Source organism: Moschus berezovskii, chromosome 13 (assembly GCF_049115385.1).
Source record: "Moschus berezovskii isolate FMDL1 chromosome 13, NW_MosBer_1.0, whole genome shotgun sequence".
Taxonomy (NCBI): Eukaryota; Metazoa; Chordata; class Mammalia; order Artiodactyla; family Moschidae; genus Moschus; species Moschus berezovskii.
The window spans coordinates 10,882,525-10,897,760 of record NC_142472.1 but is presented as its reverse complement, the minus strand read 5'-3'; the positions used below and the strand labels follow the sequence as shown (position 1 = coordinate 10,897,760).

General features: G+C 37.8%; 1 protein-coding gene across 1 annotated transcript in view; it reads left to right on the top strand.

The window, feature by feature from the left end:
- The window catches only part of TM9SF2 (transmembrane 9 superfamily member 2), a 52,683-nt gene extending 39,198 nt beyond the window's left edge, over window positions 1–13,485 (top strand). The window contains exons 11-17 of the mRNA XM_055426611.2: window positions 460–579; window positions 2,759–2,816; window positions 3,405–3,564; window positions 5,593–5,744; window positions 6,824–6,935; window positions 9,619–9,790; window positions 12,793–13,485. Coding sequence (XP_055282586.2) covers window positions 460–579; window positions 2,759–2,816; window positions 3,405–3,564; window positions 5,593–5,744; window positions 6,824–6,935; window positions 9,619–9,790; window positions 12,793–12,860 — 842 coding nt within the window. The 3' untranslated portion in view covers window positions 12,861–13,485. The remainder of the gene's footprint in view (window positions 1–459; window positions 580–2,758; window positions 2,817–3,404; window positions 3,565–5,592; window positions 5,745–6,823; window positions 6,936–9,618; window positions 9,791–12,792) is intronic.
- Window positions 13,486–15,236: the final 1,751 nt, after the last annotated feature.

Genomic DNA, 15,236 nt, shown 5'->3' with positions numbered 1-15,236 from the left:
TCGTTTTTCCTCTCTTTTGTCCTTTGACTAGATTCTGCCTCATCTCTTACGTTTGGATGTTACGAGGTTTTTTTTTCACCCCAGAGGACTCAGTATTGTTTTTAAAAGGAACAGAAAGTGAGAATATTTTACAGTGGGAGTGTTTTTATTGATGTTAATTTAAAAGCTGTACTTGAATCTCAGAAGAGCTGAAAGCACTCTTGAGCTTGCAGTCAGCCTCCACTGATAACAGGAAAGGTGGACCCTGACAGGAAATGTCCAAATTGGAGCTTGCCTTACGTGTGATCCTGTTGATGCAGTGCCTTACATATTACTAGGATTCAGTGTGGTTGCGTGGTAAGGGAACATATTTTCATGAAGTTGTATTCAGTTTATTGTTTAAAAAATGAGCAGGGTCTTCTATCACTTCAAAGGAGACAGTAATAAAATTCATAACTTTAAATTACTTATTTTTTTTAGTTTTTGCTTGCCTGGGATTTTTGTCACCTGCCAACCGCGGAGCTCTGATGACGTGTGCTGTGGTCTTATGGGTGCTGCTGGGCACACCTGCAGGCTACGTCGCCGCCAGATTCTACAAGTGTAAGTAGGAGCTGCCATGGCGGGTGTCAGACCAGGAGTGTAACCTGCCACGTCGAGGGTGTGAGCCTTTTTGTCTGGTAGTTGAGGCTCTTCAAGCAGTGTGTTAAGAGGTGTTTAAAGAAGCTTGTGAAATGGATGACTGTCCCTAGATTTGCTTGTTCAAACACGCTTGTTAAACAGTGACTTAAGGAAGTTTAGGTGCTGCCTGTCCATTGTCCCCTCTCTCCTTCTTAAGTTTTGACTTAATTGTTTTGGCTGCACAACTTAGACTGGCTACATTCATAGAAATATGTTTAGTCTAGTAAAGGGAAAAAGTATCAGTGAGTCATTTATTAAAACAAATAGCACATATGTTTATATATATATATATGAATGCTTTATGTGAGAGAGGGCATACTTACATTGATTTAATATTTATGAAGATACACTGTACATAAATTCAGATCTCACTGTTTAAAGAGCCCCCAAGTAAGTTACTCTTGTAGCAAGGTTTAGTTGCATTCTCTTGTGTTCTTGCTTTCCAAAAGTAAAATAAAGTTCAGTGAAAAAAAGAATTCAGAGCCACAGAATAAGAGTGGGATAGGATTAGACGACTTACAAAGTAGCTTTCCGGGTCAGCAAATGCCAAAGTTTGCCCTGCTTAGGAAGCCTGTGGTGCAGTCGAGATGATCCTATCGGTAATCTGTGATTGAAAATGCCAGGGAGATGGTGACACGGGGCTAGGTTTCCCCAAGGTCTTCTGATTAGGACTAAGGTTTCAGCAAAAATACACAGGGTTACTTAGGTAGCCTTAAGGTGTGGTTGGCTAGACTCAACCCCAAATAGCAGTGTTAGGTTTTGCTAGATGTGCAGAGTATGCGAAGGTCTGTGTGCATGTGTGAGTGAGTGAGTGTTTGCTTGCTGTGAGTTTTGTCAGACTTCTTTTTTTCCTTCGTTCTTTGCTGACAGATTAGGCTGGTCATGTGTATTTTAACACAAAGGAGACATGGTTGGAGCCCTGCCTGCTCCCCCTTTCTCACAGGTTCTGTGCACTGGCTTTCCTTCCGTTCCTCAGGCAGGCTCTTCACCTGTGCACCTGTCTGAGGACCTTCTCACCTGCTGTTCCTCCACATGACTTCCCGTCCATACTCCCTGCCGGACGGACACACCTCCCCTTCATCTCTTGTCTGTACTTCAGACCTCCTTGCTGCTGCTTAAGCAGCATATTCATCAGGCAGAACATTTGAAGACACGTTGTCACACAATGCTTCATTGTATAGATTCATTTTTAATGTTTCAAATAATAATATTTGAATTTTGATTGAAATTGTATTAAACCCCCCAAATTCATAATTTCACAGTAGTCTTGTCAGTAATGCTGTGGATTCAAATCATATATATAAATTATTTTTTTCTTTTAGACCAAGAAGTACTTAAACTTTTAAATTGTTAAAGCTTGTTTTAAAAATCAAAGCTGTGTTCAGATCTCAGCCAGTTTTATCTCCAACTTTTGAACTAGGAGTGGAGGAGTACTTTCATTTATTTTACTCCAAATACTTTACGTTTTTAAAGTGGGGGGAAACATTAGCAGTAAAGAAGAGTAAAAAGTTGGTGAGTAAATTGTTCTGTCAGGTGGCTGCACCCCTTCTGGTCACCTGATCCTACACGCTGATCTCCCCACACTCCACCCCCCACGGCCTGGAGAAGCTGCCCTGCTGGAGGCACCCTGGCGATTCAGACCTCCTGTGGGCATTCAGGAGTGCTGCCTGTTAGGCCTGAGGGTTCCCAGTTGTATAACAGATTCTGAAACTGGCCTCAGGGTAAATGAGCGTTTCCAGGGCACTTTCTTCATCTGGTCCCAGTGATTGAAATGGGTTAGAATCTAAGGGTTTGTTTTCTTTTGAAGTTAAAAAAAGTAGAAAAAAACTTGTTTGGATGACTTTCTTTTGATACTAGATTTATTTTATGCTGAAACAAAAGTCTTTAGAGTGGGACTTAATCCAGGCAGTCCTGGGATGTGTGTCTCTGGGTTTGGATCCTTGGATGAGGGAGTATCAGGACCTTTGCTCGTGTCATTTTTCTAGGAGTAGGCACCCAGTGCTGTGTGTTCATTTGTCCAGTTTCAGACCTGAGGTATGGACATTTGGTTTGCTTTGAAGGTACGTCTTTGTGTTAATGCCACTTTTGTTTTCTTCTGCAGCCTTTGGAGGTGAGAAGTGGAAAACAAATGTTTTATTAACATCATTTCTTTGTCCTGGGTAAGTGGAGTTTTCAATAATAACTTGCTTAACATAGTCATATTTTAGTTCCCAGAATTTCTGTCCCGTAAGTCTAATCTTTCGTGTGTGTATCCAAGAAAATGAATTTAATTTTTAAAAAATGAATGTTCAGTGAACATTTACAGAATGACTACTTGGAATGACTTACCTGGAAAAAATTGCCTTTAGACAGGAGAGTTTTTTATATTCCTTTTCTTAAAAGTCTGTTTCTTAGTCTAGCAGTCCCAAGAATGATGAAAATATGTTAAGGGATAAATTTCATAAGGTGCTGATAGGCGTTTAAGTCAAGCAAAACCAATTTGAAGAGCAATTCAGTTTTCTACTACAGTTTTTTTATTTTTTAATTTATTTTTAATTGAAGGCTAATTGCTTTACAGTATTGTGTTGGTTTCTACCAAACATCAGCATCTACTGAAGTTTTAAAAAAAAAAATTACATACCCTAATAACCCAGCAATTCCACTTTACTGTGTATAGCACAGAAATTGTGATACTCACTGCATATGATTGCCACTATATCATTTTGCTTCCACTTCAAATGTTACCCGACGCCTGTTGTGTCTTTCAGGATTGTGTTTGCTGACTTCTTCATAATGAACCTGATTCTGTGGGGAGAAGGATCTTCAGCAGCTATTCCTTTCGGGACCTTGGTTGCCATATTGGCTCTTTGGTTCTGTATATCTGTGCCTCTGACATTTATTGGTGCATACTTTGGTTTTAAGAAGAATGTAAGTTTATAAATGTTAACTTATTTGAATGAATCTCAGCCATGGAAGTTAGCATATGCCACCTTAAAGATGCAAGTGTCTAGAAGATAGAAACTAGTCCTGTGGGATCTGAATTTCATAGAAAATTGATGACTTCTTAGTTTGACTGCAGTCATTCTTAAAATAGTACTCAGAAGAATACGGTTAGAGAAAGGTTATGGATGTAAACTTAGATTTCAGAGTTTCATAAGTAAATGAAAGTGGAAACTAAAATAGATTACAGGAAATGAAATGCTAATTTAAACTAATGAAAAATATGAATTTATCACATTAAAAATAAATTGTTTTTTTAATTTAAAAAGTACATGTATCTTTTTTTCTTAGCAATAAATGTTTCTAATCTGTATAACTTAACTAACTGGGTAAAACTGAGTATGGGTTAGGAAGTAAAACTGTAAAAAAAAAAAAAAGTTAGTGACCATACAGTAAGGATAGCAGTCTTTTTAATACGTAGTTTTGGAGTAAACTTTATATACTTACCTGCTGGTATTTGATGTTAGGAAGGATTGTAATCAAGGCTCAGTCCCTCCCTCCAGTCTGTCTGTCTCCATCTCTGCTGCCCGCTTTCTACCCACAGGCTAAGAGGAAACTGAGAATTCATTCTTGTGTCCTTCTCTAACTCCAGCTATCTTTGCTCTTCTCTGAAAATGTCTCCACAAGGTTAAAGGAAGTTATGTAGTTCAGTACACTTTGTGAGGGGACCTGGGATAGCCTGGAAGAAACTTATCTACTTTTAAGAGACTTCAGAGTTTCCACTGCACCTACCATGCCAGGCTACTAAAAGATTTTTCAATCCTTTGACGTTTTGTTTATGACTTGAAATCTGTATAGCATAAATAGTAAACTGAGATGATTTGAAATTTCTAAATTACATAGATGAAATAAGTACTTAAAATTCTAAAAATATAAAATTTGAAGAATGGTATAGTGATTCTCTGCCTCTATACATATACGCTGACGTGAAATAATCAAGTTTACAGTTGTATAATCTCAGTGAGAATATCAGGTTTTAACTTTTGCTGTATCATCACAAAAACTATAGAAGTAGGTTTTGAACTTTTTTTTGCAAGGAAGTGAATTTCTACATGTGTACTCTTCCTCCCTCCCCCTCATGTTAGTATGTTTAGGTACTTAGGCTCCAGTTGTGTTTATACTACCATGTAGTATGCTATAAAAGAGAATAATTGAGAACATCACCAATAATTTATGATCATAAAGCTTCATATAACCATTATCTTCCTTGTGTTCTTAAGTCTTAGCAAAAATTGAACAATTTTAATAGAAATGACATTGTCCATCTCCAAAAAACACATTGACAACGGTTTCAGAACCAGCCCATTTCTTACAGTAAATATATAACTAAAAAGAGAAGCTTAACTCTGCTGCTACTGCTAAGTCACTTCAGTCGTGTCCGACTCTGTGTGACCCCATAGACAGAAGCCCACCAGGCTCCCCCATCCCTGGGATTCTCCAGGCAAGAACACTGGAGTGGGTTGCCATTTCCTTCTCCAGTGTGTAAAAGTGAAAAGGGAAAATGAAGTCGCTCAGTCGTATCTGACCCTTAGTGACCCCACGGACTGCAGCCTACCAGGCTCCTCCATCCATGGGATTTTCTAGGCAATAGTACTGGAGTGACTTGCCATTGCCTTCTCCGGAAGCTTAACTCTACCTTTGTATTAACTGCTATTTTCTGAGTCCTATATTGTTTCCTCCTGTGTGTTTCTTATTTTGTTTAAAGCCATTAGTCATTGGATCACTGCTGGAAACAGTGGTGGCTTGTTCCGGTAGACAGACTGACTGTTGTACCTGACGGTATCTGGTTTGGGGCTTCTAAATACAAGTTTCACTCTGATGACCTTGGTAGACTTGTATTGCCATTAGTGTGAGCATGGAAGCTGAGAAAAAGCTGACAAATGATCTAGTACAGAGAAGAATTTCTTAAATAGATATGTAATTATTAACCCTTTCTCTCTTTTTTTTCTACTGAAGGCCATTGAACACCCAGTTCGAACCAATCAGATTCCACGTCAGATTCCTGAACAGTCTTTCTACACAAAGCCATTACCTGGTATTATCATGGGAGGGATTTTGCCTTTTGGATGCATCTTTATACAGCTTTTCTTCATCCTGAATAGTATTTGGTAAGCTGAGCACTAAGTCCTCTTTTTCTCATTCCCATTGTATGTACTACTAGCTTTCTGTTTTTGTTTATAGGGCTTACTGTTTATAGGGCTTACTGTTTATACCTTTAAATGTAAGCTGTTCTCCAATAATCAGAAATCTTAAGAGATAAAAAGTTGTTTTATCTTTTCAGTGTTAGAAGAATTGTGATAACAGTTATTATTAGTCAAGGGCTTATTATTTATTACTTAATTCTCACAGTTCTATGAGTTGGCTATTATCTCATTTTACAAAGATGAAATGAGATTTTGGAGGTTAAGTAATGCCTGTGTCACCCAGCTACTGTGTGGCAGATAATTCACCTGTCTCTCCAGTCCTGTGTTTTAATAAGTAATCTGTACTGCTTCAGAGGAGTGTCTTTGAGCTCTTGATGGGAGGGGATTCAAGCAAGCATTGTTAAGCTAGACAACCTTCAAGGTCGTTTCTTATCCCAAGATCACTTCATTCTCTGGTTTCTTGTTCGAGTAGGAAAACACACCGTGGTGATTTTGAGCCGCTTATACACTGCAGTACGTTGTGATCTTTATTTGATCACATTGACATATGCTGCAGAAAGTATCAGGGTTCCAGGTAGCACTGTCAGAACTAAATTTGAACCTTTTTAGTTATTAGAGCCTGTCTTTCCTTCCTGTTTGTTACAGTGTTTTCCAAATTCAGCTGATGGTATTATGCATGATAAGAAACAATCTGTCCCCAGTATAACCTTTTCTTAGTTTGGCTTTGTCTTTACATTAATTTTTGGGGGGGTGGGGAGTGTCAAATTTTTCTGACTCAACCAGTAGACAGATAGACTAAGCATATTTTAATAAATAAGAGTTTCAAGTCCCACCTGAACAGGCAGACAGTTCAGTGCATTGTTGTATCCTTCCTGCCCTACCCTGCCTCTGCTACATACGTCACTGTCTAAACCTGTGAGAATTTGTTGTCGATTAGATGGAAGAAAAAGCAAACATTTTCAGTTCAAAAAAATGAAAGGAGTGTGTCATTTACTGTGTCAAAAAGAAACTTGATTGGTTCATCTTGACTTGTTTGATTGTAGGTCACACCAGATGTATTATATGTTTGGCTTCCTATTCCTGGTGTTTATCATTTTGGTTATTACCTGTTCTGAAGCAACTATACTTCTTTGCTATTTCCACCTGTGTGCAGAGGTATGTATTAGCAATATTCGCTTATGTTAATTTGCTAACAGTATTTATAATTTTGGCATAAGTTAACCTTGAATACTATTAATTAAAGTAAATATGTGTTATTAAGGTAGAAATTGACCTACATTCCTAAATCAGATGCAGCCATCTTTTTTTTTCCTTTTTATTTATTTTATTGGAGGCTAATTACTTTACAATGTTATATTGGTTTTGCCATACATTGACCTAAATCTGCCCCAGCAGCCATCTTTAAGACTGAGTTAAGATAGTTTCCCAGTGCAGTATATTTATTATTTATTTAGAACTTAACTTTTAAAATGTTAATTTCCTAAGAATAACACATTATGCTGAATTTTTAAAAAACTGTTGGACTTTAAAATTACTGTTCTTACAGTGATACAGACACTTATAGACTGAAAATTTAGTGAAAGCAAACATTTTACATGGAAAAATTTATTAAAACATTTCAGAGATTTTGTTGCAGTGAGTTATATACTTGGCAGCAAGACAAAATGATGATGTCCTTGGGTGACTTTTAAAAGATTTAGATTGTGCTAAATCATTGTTTTATAGTTGTTTTCTGGACAGAAGATAAAATCTTTTTTTTTTTTTTAATTGGAGGCTAATTACAATAATATATTGGTTGGTTTTGCTATACATTGACATGAATCCACCCTGGGTGTACATGTGTTCCCCTTCTTGAACTCCCCTCCCACCTCCTTCTTCCCCTAGAAGATAAAATCTTAACTGTTAAATTTGATATGCTTTTTTAGAAAATTGAGGTTAAGTTGACATAACGTGAAATCAACCATTACAAAGTGAACAAATCAGGGGCACTTACTACATATACAGAGACATTACTTTGCCAACAAAGGTCCGTCTACTCAAGGCTATGGTTTTTCCCGTGGTCATGTATGGATGTGAGAGTTGGACTGTGAAGAAAGCTGATCGCCGAAGAATTGATGCTTTTGAACTGTGGTGTTGGAGAAGACTCTTGAGAGTCCCTTGGACTGCAAGGAGATCCAACCAGTCCATTCTAAAGGAGATCAATCCTGGGTGTTCATTGAAAGGACTGATGCTAAAGCTCAAACTGCAATACTTTGGTCACCTCATGCGACGAGTTGACTCACTGGAAAAGACTCTGATGCTGGGAAAGGTTGGGGGCGGGAGGAGAAGGGGATGACTGAGAATGAGATGGCTGGATGGCATCACTGACTCTGGACATGAGTTTGAGTGAACTCCGGGAGTTGGTGATGGACAGGGAGGCCTGGCGTGCTGTGATTCATGGGGTCGCGGAGAGTCGGACACGACTGAGCGACTGAACTGAACTACATATACAGTATTGGGTAATCACTGTCTCCGTCTCAGAATAATTTCCTCACCCCTAAAGAGAAGCGTGTACCCACTAAGCAGTTACTTCCTGTTCTCTCTTCCCTTCAGACCCTGGCAGCCACCAGTCTGCTTCTGTCTCTACACATTTGTCTGTTCTGGATATTTCATATAAATGGAAGTGCACAATATGTGTGCACTTTTGTGTCTGGCTTCATTCACTTGGCAGAGTGTTTTAAGGTTCATCTCACTATATAGCCTGTGTCAGTGCTTTGTTCCTTTTTATAACTGAGTAACATTCCATAGGAAATGGCAACCCACTCCAGTGTTCTTGCCTGGAGAATCCCAGGGACGGGGGAGCCTGGTGGGCTTCTGTCTATGGGGTCGCACAGAGTCGGACACGACTGAAGTGACTTAGCAGCAGCAGCAGCAGCATTCCATAAATCATGGAGTTAAACTCAGTTTGTTTATACATTCATTCATTGATGGACATTGGGTTTGTTTCTACCTTTTGGCTGTTGTGAATAGTGCTGCTATGAACATCCTTGTACTAATTCTCATTTGGGTACCTGTTTGCAATTCTTTGGGGTTTATATGTAGAAGTGGTATTGCTGAGTCATATAGTTACTTTTTATTTAACTTTTTGGGGAACCATCAAACTTTTCCACAGTGGCTTCACCATTTTATATTCCTACTAGCAATGTACAAAGGTTCCAGTTTCTCCACATCCTTAACAGTTACCTGATATTTTTTGGTTTTGTAAGTTATAGCCATCCTGGTGGGTGTGAAGTCTCAATGTGGTTTTGATTTTCATTTTCCCAGTGACTAATGATGATGAGCATATTTTCTTATGTATCTTGTTTGGAGAAATGTCGAATTCCTTTGCTCATTTATAAGTTAAATGGTTTATCTTTTTGTTTAATTGTAAGAGTTCTTTCTATATTCTGGATACTAACCTTTATCAGATTTTGATTTGTAAATATTATCTCCCATTCTGTAATTAGTCTTCTCACTTTCTTAATGCTATCTTTGGCACCAAAGTTTTTGTATTTTTCTTTTAGGGAATCATACATTTTAAAATACAGCCTAGTGCTTCATTATTCATAAACCATTTAAGATTTTTCTACATGTTTTTAGCCAATCTTTTAAGTAGCTCCATCCAAGATAGAAGGTGCTTCTGAGCACCTTTAGTGAAATTGGCAAATTTCAGTATGAAAAGAGATTGGAATCTATAGCAAAAATTAGGTTTGGAGGGCTGTTCCGTTTAGCTGTGTTCTCTTTATTAACTTTCTTCGGCTGCATTACCTATTAATTGGAAAGTAATTCTTGATCCTGGATTTTTTTCTCTTCAACCCAGGATTATCATTGGCAGTGGCGTTCATTCCTCACCAGTGGCTTTACTGCAGTGTATTTCTTAATATATGCAATACACTACTTCTTCTCAAAACTGCAAATCACAGGGACTGCAAGTACGATCCTGTACTTTGGGTATACCATGATAATGGTTTTGATCTTCTTTCTTTTTACAGGTAAGAATTAGAATGGTTTATTTTTAGTTAATACGTTTTTAGGCAAATTATTTATAATTATTTTGCTTTTATAAAGCCCACGAAGGCTTCTCCTACTTAGTGCTCCTATATTTAGTTCTCAGCACGATTAAGCATAGTCTGGTCTGCCCCCCGTGAGGGTGAGGTGAGGACCAGTAAAGCGGAGGTGAGAAGATGGGACCTCGGGGAAGACTAACCAGGGACCATTGTTGTGCTGGAAGTACAGGGACGCCTTGGTTAGAACATCTCAAGACTTTCCCCTGTCCATCTCTTAATGGAACAGTCTTGCTTTTGCTCATTTCAGAAATAGAGTAAAAAGCTCTAGCTACCTAATTTAGGAGTAAGTAGAAATTGGGGGTTAGAAATTTAAGATGAGGTTGAGAATAAATGATACCAAGAAAAGATGAGCATAGGACATCCCTTGTTCTAGACGTTTTAAACTGCATGTTTGTATCTCCACTTTAAAAATCCATTTACCTAGTGGGGTAAAGTGTGCTTTACATTGGTATTTATATAGGTACACCTTCTATGTCCACCTAGGAAAGTTCTCTGTATCTCAGTGCTTGGGTGCTTAGCAATTGTGGAACAATTAAACAACAGCAACAAATTGAGGGACCATTTCTTTGTCACAAAAAGTGTACATCTAAAATTTTAAGATTGTGTTGCATGCTATGTGAGGAAGTACAGGAGTCAAAAAAGAAAAAAAACTTAATTAACTTTTCTACTGTCTACTCATGTTAGCATTTAAGAGAATTAGGTAGAGTTTTGAAGTGCCCCTGTTGCTATATCAGTGTATATAGCAAGATTCAGGCACCTAGATCAGTTCTGTACATCAGGTCTTCATTGGTCAGACATAGTGGGGTAGGTGTGTGTGTGTTGGGGGGATGCGTATCTTGGTCTCTGTGTGATAGATTTAGATCCACAGCCATAAGTCTCCATAAATGATCTGTAAAACAGTCATAGCCTATGAAATGAGGATTACTGTTTGGGGGCGTCTGTATCCTTGTCTGTAAATACATATACAATTTATTCCTTGTTACACACAAAAAATCATGGTCTGGGTGAATGTCATGTTTTTCCAGGCACATGTTATCATAATTCAACCATCACCTCAACTTTATTGTTCTTGATTTTTAAAGCGTCATATTTTTGCTTATTTTGAATAAAACACATTTTCTAATATAAATTCTGAAGCCACATCAAATTTAAATAACCAGTGAAGCCAGTGACTTTTAATGTATTTCAATTTGTGGGAAAGGGTCTCTGCATGGGAATGCTGAGCCCTTTCCGTGTCTAGCATTTTTCTAAAGTGGAAACATCCCCATTTATTTCAGGACTCTGCACTGACATCATTTTTTTAAGTCAATCTATTTTACAAAACAATAATTATTATTCTGCCACATTAGGAAAGATGCCACTTTTAGTATGTACACTATACCCGTTTAGTATTAAGAACAAAATACTAGAAAGTACTTGAAAAACAAAGTAAACTTAACTTTCTTAGAGTTGCTAGTATGATGATAAAATGTTTTTTCTCATCTTAAAATGCCTTTATTATCTTGAAGTTCTTGTTTCACATAAGATTGTTTCAGTATATTTGTTTTCATCTTTACTTTTCTGGAATTAACCCCAACCTCTTCTCAAGCCTTAATAATAACCCTTTGAATATCCAGAAGGTATATCTGTGTGTCCTCGAAAAAACCACAGAATGTATGGCATGTGCAGAGCAGATACTTGGTTACATGTATGATGTAAGAATGGGTGTAATAACATTCACAACTTCTGTGGTAATGTCCCAGCTATTGTCTCTTGACTTAGGAAATCTTAAAACAGTGGTGAAAACCATTGGAACTTTAAATATAAAACTTCCACAAGGGGCATGTGTATCCCCTTCTATATTCTTCTGTAGCCCTACCTATTGACTATTTCTTAGGGGATAATCTTGGAAAAAATGCTGTGCATCAATTCTAAAGTGTGATAGGCAGTTTCATAATTTAGTACATATTCTCTTGTAAAACAGTCTCTGAATTTATGTTTAGTACATGTAAGTATGGTATAGTTTAAAAGGATACTACACTTGAAATCAGAAGTAAATCTGAATTTACTTATCCATGGGCCCTAAACAGTTACGTAATCCTTAGAGCCTCATTTTTGTCAACTGTCTGGCATTCAAATTTTTTAGAATCTAAAGTGATAAAAATACTTCAAATTTTTTAGGCTCTAAAGTGATAAAAATACCTGAAAATCAAGGCCTGTAGTTTTTCATGAATCTCCTCATTTACTCTGTAACAGTCCGTGGAGGCCCATAGGGCAGATAAAATTATCTCTAATGAGATAAAGAAATGGGGTGGAGATTCCAGGTGGCTCATCTAAAGATGATTCACACAGCTCAGGACAGAACTGCTCTGTCCTCCAGTTCTGTGCCACCTCTCATCTCAGAGGGAGTGTGTCGTCTTATTCTTTATCATATCACTTTAACACTTTGTAAAATCTTTTTGAGTTATTTTGTTATAATAATCTTTGAAAATTGATCATTCCCAATAACTGTACTTAGAAAATATTCCCTTTTAATTCTGTGAATCTGATATTTTGATTTTTAAGTTGTTCATATCATATGTTGAATTAATAGCATTTTCCATTTTGTGATAAGTATTTTTAAATAGGAAAGTAAGATTGGCATCCTTTTCCTCTTCCAATTTTAGCCTTTTCCATGTAATAAGAAAAAGAATATATTATAGAAAGCTTTAGATAATCTTATAGCATAAAAAGTTTTTTTAAATCAATTTCTGTAAGAAATTTGATTTGAATTAGTTCTGTATTTTTCAGAAAAGGTTATGGGTCTTTGTTGTGTTCCTGGTAATGGCTTATAGTTTTGGTTTATAGTTTTTTGGCTTTTTTAAGGAACCAGTCATTTTAAGTCTACTTTTATGTAAATCATGAAGCTGCCTTTGAAAGGAGGTTGACTTTTGCTTTTTCTTTTATAGGAACAATTGGCTTCTTTGCATGCTTTTGGTTTGTTACCAAAATATACAGTGTGGTGAAGGTTGACTGAAGAAGCCCAGTGTGTCCAGTTAAAACAGAAATAAATTAAATTCTTCATCAACAAACACCTGTTTTTGTGACTACCTTGAGTTTTACCAGACTTATTGGCCTAGTAATCCTTAAGAAACAACATGATTCTAAATACACCTCTCCCCGTTTACCCGTCCCCGCAGAATGTGTTATCAACACTAAAACATTTGTATTGTGATTTGATTAAGTATATATTCAGTTGTTCTCAATGAAGAGCAAATTTAAATATGTGCATTTGTAAATATAATAGCTATAAAAATTTCAGTACTTCTAATGGCAGAATAGAAGAGGCCATATTAAACAATACTGATGAAATATAGGACAGTTCATTGTAAATAGGATTTTCTAGGCTCGGTAGGTGGAAAGAATTATTTTTCTTTGAAGGAAGTAACTTTTTATCATGGTAATTTTGAAGGATGATTCCTATGATGTGTATTGGGGTGGGGGGGGATGCTGCTTTTAAAAAATCTGTATTGGTTGTAACTGTTCATATCTTCTTTTCTGTGTTGACTTCATTATTCCCATGGTATTGGCCTTTTAAAAACTATGTGCCTCTGAGTCTTTCAATTTATAAATTTGTTATCTTAATAAATATTGTAAAAACATCTTCATTGCATCATTACCTGTTGTATATTCATGGGATTCTGTAAATACAGATGTATTTACCAGTGGTGTTTTTAAGTGATTTATACTGTTTTATCAGATCTACTGATTTTTGCTAATGTACTTTCTGAGCTTTGAGCTAAATGAAATTCCAATTTCCCAGGCTTTGTAACAGAACTAAACTTTTCACTATTAGGCAGTAACAGAAATTTTAGTCATGCATATCTAGCCAGATGAATTATGTAAGTATAGTAGTTAATATGAGCCTACTGCATTGCTGTTAAGGAGTTCATATTTTTTTAACCTGTTTTTCAAAATGCAGCATTTATTTTTTTAAATCAGTTTTTATGATCTATACATTAACAATGACTAGCAGCTCTTCTTCATTATGATTACATTTGTCTTAATTTGGATTTCCTGGAATTAAGAAATCGCTGTGTTGCAGTGTGTTGACTGGGACCATCTTCGGGACAGCAGGAAGCTAAGCAGGTGGGGCTGGGTCAGCCGCATTGTGGACAGTCACCTGTCAGCAGAGCTGGGGTGGAAGGAGCTGGGCACTCAGCATCCATCCCACGATACTGCTGCTGAGCCAGGACCCAGCCACAGGGTCCCCTCCTGGCGGCTGTCTCCACCGTGACCCCTCTGCTCTGGATGATGTGGCTTTGGAGAACTGGCCAACCCCTTGAGGAGGGACATGTCAAGAAACTGATGAAGCTGCAGAACCAAGGTCGTAGACTCGTCTTTGAGGACTTCAAGGAAACAGATAGTAAGGATTGGACCCCTGAGTGCCGTGGGAAAATGTGGCTCAGTAAGTGTGATTGTGCAAACCAGCTGCCATCAGAAACGACTCTTCCCCTGCCCCCACTGGTTCATATGACCTCCTTGAGACCCGTTACATGAAGCCGTCAAAGAACTGGGCCGTCAACCTGTGTGGGATGGGGACCCAGGAATCTGGTGTCTTTTGACAAACACACCCTGGGAGGCAGTGGCTTCCGTGGAGCCATGAGCGAGGCTTTGAACTGGCACCAATTCAGTGACACCTCATTGGGCTTTTGAGTGTGTGTGTTCATGCACACTTGTGTGAAAAGGGGAGTAGAAGTGATACGGAAGGGACCCAAGTGTTAGATGGGATTGTTTCAGCCCTGTCCTACCACTAATGAGCAGATCCCTTCCAATATAATGCTTTTGACGAAAGTATTCCCTTTCCATCCTCAGAACTCAACGCTACTTTGTTCAATACTGATGTCTGACAGTTCTCTTACTGTCTTAAATATTAATATTACTCAACATTATTGTATAACTTTGCAGGCTTATCCTTCCAAATAGATCACAGGCCTTTCAAGGGCAGGAACCACTGCTCCTTCTTTGGTTCAGGCCTCAAGTAAAACAGGACTTTGCATGTAGTAGGTGTGTATTTGGGAGCGACAGAGGATGAGACGGTTGGATGGCAGCACTACTCAACGGACATGAGTTTGAGCAAACTCTGGGAGATAGTGAAGGACAGGGAAGCCTGGTGTGCTGCAGTCCATGGGGTCCCAGAGAGTCGGACACACTGAGCAACTGAACAACAAGGCACATACTTATTAATCAAAACTAGGAATTTAAAGGATAGGTGATGATGATTTTAAATATTTAAATTGATAGAATGATAGGCACCATCTCAGTGTTTTGCTTAGCTCTGAGATGCCAGAATGTGCTGTTTTGATCTTGTGAAGTTTTGCGTTTCAATGTGCATCCAGCCACATTGTCTTGT